The following is a 9,997-nucleotide window of genomic DNA, read 5'->3' as shown; positions in this document are numbered from 1 at the left end:
GCAGTCTGAGGGTACAACGGGCTTCTCCCACTGAGGCAGCTTCTACTTCTATTTCCTTTTTTCATTTATGACTTATATTCACCCCACTGCCCCTCCTTCTCTTTACCCTAACGAGATATGCTAGGCCCGGGACGAAGCGGCCTAGGCTGCCTGAATGTGGAGTCGAGCTCAGGCGTCGATAATTCAATAAATTTATTCATTTATTATTATTAAAACCTGGACCTTATATTCATTTTTAACTTATTAAAATAGTTGTATGCCGCTGTGTCGTAAAAAATACGTTCAAAGCGGTTTACAGTACAGTACATCAATAAAAGGGCGGCTTCCGTTTCGTGCACCGGAAGTTCTTGCCTGGGCCGCTCTGGCATTGCCTCTCTGTGGCACTGGCGGACCGGATGTTGATGTCGAAGGAGGCATGGAGGGAGGAGGCGGCGGCGGCGGCGACGACTCGGTCCCTCCCGCCCCGGGGGGCCTCCTGCACCAGATCCTGAGCCTCCACCTGGTGCCTCGCTCGGGAAACGTCACCCGAGCCGCGTGCGCCGAATCCCTCTGCGAGTTCACAGGTAGGTGCCGGGGCTCACGCCACGCCTGCCTCCCAAGGCCCCGCGAAGGGGTTGGGCGCCCTCTGCACATAACCGGGTCGCCTCCTTCCCCCGTATCACTTGGAGGGGTAGGACAGGGTCACTGTGGGTGCCACTGAAGGAAAGGGAGGCGCCTGTCCCTGGAGTCTCTGGGTGAGGTGGGCAAGACCTGGGAAGGCTGCTGCTCTCACCACTCAAAGTGTGTGGAGACCGCCCTGGAAATTCCCCCATCAGCCCCAGCCAGGAAGTCACAGCCCAAAGCCAAAGAGGGAGGCCATCCCTTTGGCGAAGGCTGATCAAGGGTAGGCAACAGGTAGATTGGGGTCCACAGATAGATTAATCAAGGGAAGACTCCCCTGTGTGAGTGCCTGAGGGTCCTGCTCCTTCCTGCCACTTACCATCTGGCCTGGGGCGGGGCCTGGGGCCTCATAAGGACTGCGTGGTGCTTGCTGCCTGCTGCCCAGGAGGACTCCCCTGTGTGAGTGCCTGAGGGCCCTGCTCTTGCCACTTACCATCTGGCCTGGGGCAGGGCCTGAAGCCTCATAAGGACTGCGTGGTGCTTGCTGCCTGCTGCCCAGGAGGACTCCCCTGTGTGAGTGCCTGAGGGCCCTGCTCCTTCCTGCCACTTACCATCTGGCCGGGGGCGGGGCCTGACAGGCCTCACCAGGACTGTTGTTGCTGCCAGGGGAGCACAGAGTGTTTTTAGAGTGGTTTTAAAATGTTTTTAAAATTTTTCTTTTGGATTTTTTGTATGTGGCGGGTGGGGGTGGGATGGATGTTTGGTTGGGCTTGGGGAATCTTTTTATTTTTATTTTGATGTTTTTGTAATTTTTACATTTTTTTTTGTTTGTATTGTTTTATTGGTTTTGTTTGTTTGTTTAAGATCTTATTTTGTTCTTAGGGGGAGGGGTCAGGGCTGCCGGGGAGTGGGCCCCAGCCCACAAAATGGCTGGGGCATGTTCCACAGGGGGGGATGCACTGGGGCAACCGATCTCAGTGATCACGGGTAGGAGGAGGAGTTACGCTAAGACTAGACCACGTCATTACAGAGGAGGCAGGTTTAGTCGTTGTCTGAGGACTATTCCTGCTTCCGGGTCTGGTCCTGACCGGATGGATACTAGAATCAGCAAGGGATACCCACATGACCTGAAGGTGCTGCTGTGCAATGCCAGGTCAATGATTCATAAGACCACTGCCATCCATGACTTGATCATGGATGGAGGACTTGACCTGGCATGTGTAACAGAGACTTGGTTGGATGAAGCAGATGGGCCTGTCCTTGCCGCTGCTTGTCCACCAGGTTTCTCTTACGCACAGCAACCCAGGTCATGTGGGCGGGGAGGGGGGGTTGCAGTGATTTTTAGGAAGTCATTAGTTTGCACCAGGCGTCCTGTTGGGAAGACCCAGTTTTCCGAGTGCATGTTCTGGAAGTTGGGCAATAGGGGCAGTACAGGATTCCTTTTGGTGTACCGACCTCCCCGCTGCACCAAGGATTCCCTGCCCGAGCTGCTTCAGGTCGTGGCGGATGTTCTCCTGGAGACACCTAGCTTGGTCGTCCTAGGGGATTTTAACATCCATGCCGACACGACCTTACAAGGGGCCGCTCGGGACTTCGTGGAAAGCATGGCCTCCATGGGGCTGTCCCTGAATAAGTCTGGCCCAACCCATAGCCGCGGACATGCCTTGGACCTGGTGTTTACCTCTATGGATGTTGGTGATCTGACACTAAGTAAAAGCGAAACGAAAGAAGTGCCATGGTCAGATCACTTCCTGGTGCAACTGGACTTCTCTGCGACCCATCCCCTCTGCAGGGAGGTGGGACCAATTCGGATGGTCCGCCCCCGCCACTTAATGGATCCAAATGGTTTCCAGAGAGTGGTAGGGGATGCTTTATCCCATGTTGATGGCCTTTCAGCTGATTCCCTGGTGGCCCGCTGGAATGTGGAGTTAACCAGGGCTATTGACTGTTTGGCTCCGAAGCGCCCTCTCCGATTGCATGGAGCCCGGACAGCCCCGTGGTTTTCCACGGATCTGAGGGCAATGAAACAATCGTTGAGACGGCTAGAGCGCCGGTGGCGGATAACTCATTCCGAATCTGACCGGACACAGGTTAGAGCTCAACGTCGAGCCTACCAAGTGGCGATAGCGACGGCGAAGAAGAATTTCTTCGCCGCCTCTATTGCATCTGCAGAAAACAGCAGCAGGAGACTTTTTCAGGTGGTTCACAATTTAGCGGAACCACCTGCAACATCGGGGCCCAGTATGGGCCACATGTTCTCCTGCAATGATTTTGCAAAGTTTTTTGCAGATAAAATCGCTCAGATTCGGGAAGAAGTCGACTCCACCGTGGGAGCAGGGCCGGGGCGGGAGAGTGCTAGAGTTCTGTCTAGTCAAGTTGTGTGGGATCAATTCCAATCTGTTACCTCCGAGGATGTGGACAGGCTGCTTGGACGAGTGAGACCAACCACCTGTCTCCTGGATCCTTGCCCATCCTGGCTTATAAAAGCTAGCCGGGAAGGACTGGGCGATGGGCTTCGTGGGGTGGTGAATGCTTCCCTCCGTGAGGGAGCCTTCCCAGACCCGCTGAAAGAGGCGGTTATTAAACCGCTTCTTAAAAAACCATCTTTAGATGCGGCCACGATGGCCAACTATCGCCCAGTCTCAAATCTTCCATTCTTGGGCAAGGTGATTGAGCGAGCGGTTGCCGAACAACTCCAGGCACGCCTGGAAGAAGCGGACCATTTGGATCCCTTCCAGTCGGGGTTCAGGCCTCATCATGGGACTGAAACTGCCTTGGTCGCACTGGTTGATGATCTCCGGCGGGCTAGAGACAAAGGTGAGAGCTGTTTCCTAGTTCTGCTGGATCTCTCAGCGGCGTTTGATACCATCGACCATAACATCCTTCTGGACCGTCTTGAGGGGCTGGGAGCTGGTGGCACTGTCATACAGTGGTTCCGCTCCTTCCTCCTGGGCCGTGTTCAGAAAGTGGTGGTGGGGGATGAGTGTTCAGACCCCTGGGCTCTCACTTGTGGGGTGCCTCAGGGTTCTGTCCTCTCCCCCATGCTTTTCAACATTTACATGCAGCCGCTGGGAGAGATCATCAGGAGGTTTGGGCTGGGTGTTCATCAGTATGCGGATGATACCCAGCTCTACCTCTCTTTTAAATCAGAACCAGTGAGGGCGGTGAAGGTCCTGTGTGAGTGTCTGGAGGCGGTTGGAGGATGGATGGCGGCTAACAGATTGAGGTTGAATCCTGACAAGACAGAAGTACTGTTTTTGGGGGACAGGAGGCGGGCAGGTGTGGAGGATTCCCTGGTCCTGAATGGGGTAACTGTGCCCCTGAAGGACCAGGTGCGCAGCCTGGGAGTCATTTTGGACTCACAGCTGTCCATGGAGGCACAGGTCAAATCTGTGTCCAGGGCAGCTGTTTACCAGCTCCATCTGGTACGTAGGCTGAGACCCTATCTGCCTGCGGACTGTCTCGCCAGAGTGGTGCATGCTCTGGTTATCTCCCGCTTGGATTACTGCAATGCGCTCTACGTGGGGCTACCTTTGAAGGTGACTCGGAAACTACAACTAATCCAGAATGCAGCAGCTAGACTGGTGACTGGGGGCAGCCGCCGAGACCATATAACACCGGTCTTGAAAGACCTACATTGGCTCCCAGTACGTTTCCGAGCACAATTCAAAGTGTTGGTGCTGACCTTTAAAGCCCTAAACGGCCGCGGTCCAGTATACCTGAAGGAGCGTCTCCACCCCCATCATTCTGCCCGGACGCTGAGGTCCAGCGCCGAGGGCCTTCTGGCGGTTCCCTCATTGCGAGAAGCAAAGCTACAGGGAACCAGGCAGAGGGCCTTCTCGGTAGTGGCGCCCGCCCTGTGGAATGCCCTTCCAGCAGATGTCAAAGAGATAAACAACTACCTGACATTCAGAAGACATCTTAAGGCAGCCCTGTTCAGGGAAGTTTTTAACGTGTGATATTTTACTGTATTTTTGGTTTTTATGGAAGCCGCCCAGAGTGGCTGGGGAGGCCCAGCCAGATGGGCGGGGTATAAATAATAAATTATTATTATTATTATTATTATTTCTGACTACAGAGCTGCCCCCAAGATACTTTAATGCATGAGACAAAGCAGCTAATCTATCTTTCTTACTTAAAAAGACTTATACCCTACTTTTTCCTCCCTTAAAAAGGTAAAGGGACCCCTGACCATTAGGTCCAGTCGCGACCGACTCTGGGGTTGCGGCGCTCATCTCGCTTTATTGGCTGAGGGAGCTGGCGTACAGCTTCCAGGTCATGTGGCCAGCATGACTAAGCTGCTTCTGGCAAACCAGAGCAGCGCACGGAAACGCCGTTTACTTTCCTGCCGCAGCAGTACCTTTTTATCTACTTGCCCTTTGACGTGCTTTCGAACTGCTAGGTTGGCAGGAGCAGGGACCGAGCAACGGGAGCTCACCCTGTTGCGGGGATTCAAACCGCCGACCTTCTGATCGGCAAGTCCTAGGCTCAGTGGTTTAACCCACAGCGCCACCTGCGTCCCTTTTTCTTCCTTAGAGTTGCATAAAACAGCTAATAATTAAAAAGCAACAATGGTCCAACTGCTGAAGCTCAAACCGTGATAAAACTAAAGGCAGTATCAAAAAAGAACAGCACGTAATCATTACTTTTGAGCTGTTGCATTGGGGTCCTGCTTCTGGGCTTCCCACACTGCACCTGGTTGACCACTGTGAGAACAGGATGCTGGACCAGATGGGCCCTTTGGCCTGATCCAAGTGGCTGCTTTTCTGCTCTTACTACCCTCTTTTCTCCTATCTCATGGCAGAGATGTGGTATGGCGTCTTCCTGTGGGCAATGGTGTCGTCTCTCTTTTTCCACATCCCCGCAGCACTCCTGGCCCTCTTCACTCTCCGGCGGCACAGATACGGCAGGTTCATGTCGGTGAGCATCCTGCTGATGGGCTTCGTGGGGCCATTAGCAGCTGGGATTTTATCAAGTAGGTTGGCTGTTTGAAACATTCCTTTGCCCCAGCTGCATCCCAGCAGCCTAGCAATCTCCTTGTTTCTGTGTCCAATGACAGGACATATTGGGAACAAATCTGGGATTCCCAATCTCAGACTCATAAAATCTCACTAGATGAAGAGTTTACATTATAGCACTCTCTCTCTCTGTCTTTCTCCTCCATCCCCCCCACATAACATGACCAATTAGGCACGGGAGTTTGGAATAATCCTGGGAGTTTTCGCAGAAACACACCCAAGACCTCAACAACCACATTTTGTGAGGTTTGTTAAAAATAAAAAAGAAAGGAGGAGGATAAATGGAAGAGGCAGAATGTTGCTATAGTCAAAGAACAAAAAGAGCCCTTTCATTCAAGCCTATCTATCCTATCAAATTTACTTACAAGTGGGTTTCTCGTGTCCTCACATGTGTAGGTGGTCAGATGAGCAATGTTGAGTGAGCCTGGGCTGTTTAAAAGTGTTTCTGACCCAGGTGGGTCCTGACTGGCTGGACAATGCCACCTGTCAATCACATCTGTCATGGAGACGGTTTGACACCTTTTGAAAGTTGAGAGGCCATTTGGGGATTGCCATTTTTCTCTTTGCTACCCATCTTTCCAGCCTGTGACAGCCAGAAGTATGGCTGTCAGTGAGGGTGTATGTATGCGACTCCAAGATGCTTGATGTTAACAACAGCAGAAGCTATCCCTATTGTGCCCTGCTTTCGGACGACCCTTTGGTATTCATACTAGTGGTGTTGTGGTTTCTACTAAGGCTAGGAAGCCTTAGGTATGGATCCCCCACTCAGGGTTGAAGCTCCATGGATGACATTGTGAGGACAAAAGGGGAGGGTAAGCAAACCGTATATGCTGTTCTGAGCTCCCTGGAGGAGGAGCAGAGTTTAAAATGTGAAAACAACTGCTCACCCAGCAGGCTGATCTTGTGCTTTTTAACTATTGGCTTAGCAGCATTCCTAAAACCAGGTTCTGTGCAGATGCTGTTGCACTACAACTCCCATGAGTCCCAGATCATGCTGGCTGGGGTTGAAGAGAGTGGCAATACAACACATATGGAGATCACCAGGTTGAAGAAGAAGGAAAGTGAATGACAGTTCCTTCATTTCTTTTGCTGTGTGTTATCAAGTGAGAAGAAAGGGATGATGGGACATGAGCAACTAATCTATGATTCTCCTTTTCCCCCTTCTTGAACAGGTGCTGCGATTGCCGGTGTTTACAAAGCTGCTGGAAAGGACATGATCCCCTTTGTGGCCATGACTTTTGGAGTGGGGCAGACCTTCGGTGTGGTGATGATTTCTTTCTTACGGATTTTAGCCACCCTTTAGCATCCCGCATCAGATGCCATTGCAAACAGATCAGCACCATGCAGGATTCCGGGGGTGAAGAGGTCAAAGGCCATGTCCATGGGGAAGTTCTTCTATGCAAGCCCCACTGAAATGGATGGAGGCCACAGAAGAGCTTTGCCATGTTCTGACACAGGCCCCATTCATTTCACTGGGAAGAACTTCAGTGGATCCGTGCAATTTTTCTCCAGTAATTATCTCTGGCAGCCTGGAGCAGCCCCAACTCATCCTTGGCCAGCTGGCTGAAGATCCTGGAGGAAACCATCCTTCTACAAACACATCTTATAGTCTCCAGATGACATTCTGGCACAACCCTGGCTGCTTTCTAACTGAAAATGAGACATTGGTGCAGAATATTTAGATCAAGTCTCTTTTTGTCAAACAATACAAGGAATGTGTGAGTGAGTGGGGGATGGATAGAAGGTTTAAAACTCTGGCCCTCCAGATGTTGTTAGACTGCAACTCCCATCAGCCCCAGCCAGCATGGCCAACAGCCAGGAACGGTGAGAGCTGTCCCCTCCAGATATTGTTGGAGTTCAGGTTCCCTACCCTTTGTCTGAATATTTCTGGAGCACTGCCATGTAGCCTGGAAATGTTTGCATCCGCCATTGAACAAGCTTTCAGCCAATTCTTTGTTTATATTTTGTAAACATTTTTGTAACCTTAAGTGCCAAGCTTTTCTGTTTTGGGGTAATTTTTTTTAATTTTTATTCAGCAAACAAATGTGTGATGGTGAAGCTGTTTTACTGTAACCGAAAGTATCCATCCTAGGATAGTACCGCTGGAGAAACTTCACCACTAAATCTGATTCCTGACAGGGAATGCACTTTAATGGACTTAAACCTTTTCTTATGGAAGAATGTGAATTTGAAACTGTAAGAGAGAGGGGCTTCTTCTGCAAAAAATCTTCTTGGATTCTGGTCATTGCTGTGTTTAGAGTGCAGCGAAGGCTGAGACAAAAGTGGTGGTGGGGAGAATGCTTTGTTGCTACCTCAAAATATGTGGCATGGATATGAAGTGCAGTTTTACCGAACCGTGAAGGTTCTCGCTGTGTCCCTTGTTGCGAAACAAATGGTAGTTGGATGAAATTCAGTAAATGCTACGATAATCAGTTCCTGAACGCTGGGTTGTTCCCTTGTTAATAATGTCCTCGTTGATTAGGTTGTGCAGATTCCATGTGAAACATTTCTTAACACTTGTATTACGTGAGGAGTATTGTGATAATCTGTTGTCTTAAATTTTGTTATATAGGCCTGGATTTTTAGAAGTATGTATATAGGAACAGTAATTGTCCTGCAGACAGCTCTCTGCTGTGGGGACTTGGATCTTTCTTTTTGGAACCCTACAAGTGCCTGGGCAATTTGCCTCTCCTCCAGGGTCCAGTCTTACTACTGTTGCCAGCCCATTGTTACTCCTCAAGTGCCATCCTCTGCAGAGTCGTGACCTGTTATCTGCAAATTCAGAAATGCTTCCTCCAGAGATTTGGGGGTGGCGGAGATTCTACGTGTTTACTGGTCCGTCTTTGGAAGATAGATCTTTGCATTCTCACTCTTGAGGCCATTGCAGCATCAATTCGTATTTGGGGTGGGGAGGAGATGTACAGTCCTCTCCTGAGACTGTACAGTGTCAAAATACAAGCAGGGAATTGCTTGTTTAAAAATGCCTCCCTTGTCAATAACTAGACAGCTCTTACAGGGAGACGGTTGTGGGATGCTTTGAAACAAACTTCCCCTACATCCTTTAGGAGATGATGTTTCCCTGAATGTTTAAATTGGCTCTGATCAGTTAGGCTTTTAAAAATATATAATCCAAGTTCTTGGTGACATGCATCTTTTTGTCCAGTACCTCTCCCGTTCCCCATGTCACCCTTCCATTGTAGAACTTGGGTCATGTGATTGGCTTTGCCAAGCAATGACAGACCTTCACTTCTTCAATTGCAGAGGCTGACCGGGGGAGGGTGGTTGTGGCAGGTAGGTAGGGAATGGCTGTCTTTTTTGTAGATAACAAATCAGGATTAGCCAGTCAGATTCTCTGACCACATTGTAGAATTTCCAACCACTTGGTTGGGGCTTCCCCATGCCTTAAGGCTGGTTGAGCACTTTAGATCTATAATTTGTCACTTTAACTTTCCCCTGATCTGAAAAACATTGGTATCATATTCTGATCTTTTTTCCTCTTAACTTTCTTCTCTTCAGTTTAATATGTTAACGTCCTGTTAAGTTTTTTTTTGGGGTAGGGGAAGGGTCTACCAAACGCTTAGCAAATGTGAAACCTGTTGAATTCCAGTGGAGCCTAAAAGCGGATCTCTTGTGAATGCATCAATGCTGTTTACTGTTCTCATGAACCCCACCATGTGTTGGGACTGTGGCCGGCGGAACCCCCTTTTCTTCAGCAAGCTCTTTCCAAGGCCTGCAACCGTGAGCCCAACTTTGTGCGGGAGATGGAGAGGCCGCATCAAAGCTCTTTCCCCCCGAACTGTTCCACTAACTGCTGTGGCAAACGTGAACAAAGCTTTATAAGGCAGGGAGAACAGGACTGTGAATATCAGTTTTTATTTTTCTACCAACACTTCTGATTTTCACGTTTGGTATTTTAGCTAATAAAATCCCAATTGATCCTTGTGTCTTTTGTGACTGGCAAATCTGTTTATAGTCGTTCTCAGCAGGTATCTGGGAAGTTGCTGATTCAGCAGAAGCTAATACTTCTTTTACAGGGTTCTGCATCTCTTGGCTAGTACTTCCAAAGATGAAGCACCCAGTTCCTATGAAGATTTGTGCTGTCTGTGCCTCAATATTCTGTAGTGGTTCCCATTGAAAGAAGACTCCCACTATTTTCTGGGCATAGCAAGCAATTGCAAGTATTCTAATTGCAAGGGACTGGAATCATAGGAACTTAGGAAACTGTATTTATAGTGTTCCTGGCCATTAAGCCATCTAGCTCAGTATCACACTCAGTGACAATGGCTCCCCATGATTTCAGATGGGAGGGACTGAACCTGGGACTTTTGAGCTATAGCCCACAGCCACCCCTTTTTCCTATCCCTCTTGCCCTCTCTTGC

General features: G+C 49.7%; 1 protein-coding gene across 2 annotated transcripts; it reads left to right on the top strand.

The window, feature by feature from the left end:
* Positions 1-353: 353 nt before the first annotated feature.
* On the top strand, positions 354-9,560 carry TMEM170A (transmembrane protein 170A). 2 transcript variants are annotated; one of them, XM_053399252.1, is made up of 3 exons: positions 354-563; positions 5,468-5,575; positions 6,791-9,560. In XM_053399252.1, exons 1-3 carry the CDS (start codon positions 416-418, stop codon positions 6,919-6,921), a joined length of 387 nt encoding a protein of 128 aa, XP_053255227.1. In that variant the 5' UTR covers positions 354-415; the 3' UTR covers positions 6,922-9,560. The 2 variants fall into 2 exon arrangements, with proteins under 2 accessions (XP_053255227.1, XP_053255226.1); XM_053399251.1 differs by having other exon boundaries at positions 361-563; positions 5,405-5,575.
* Positions 9,561-9,997: the final 437 nt, after the last annotated feature.

The sequence above is a fragment of the Podarcis raffonei genome, chromosome 8 (assembly GCF_027172205.1).
Source record: "Podarcis raffonei isolate rPodRaf1 chromosome 8, rPodRaf1.pri, whole genome shotgun sequence".
Classification (NCBI taxonomy): Eukaryota; Metazoa; Chordata; class Lepidosauria; order Squamata; family Lacertidae; genus Podarcis; species Podarcis raffonei.
This window is presented reverse-complemented; position numbering and strand designations above follow the sequence as displayed.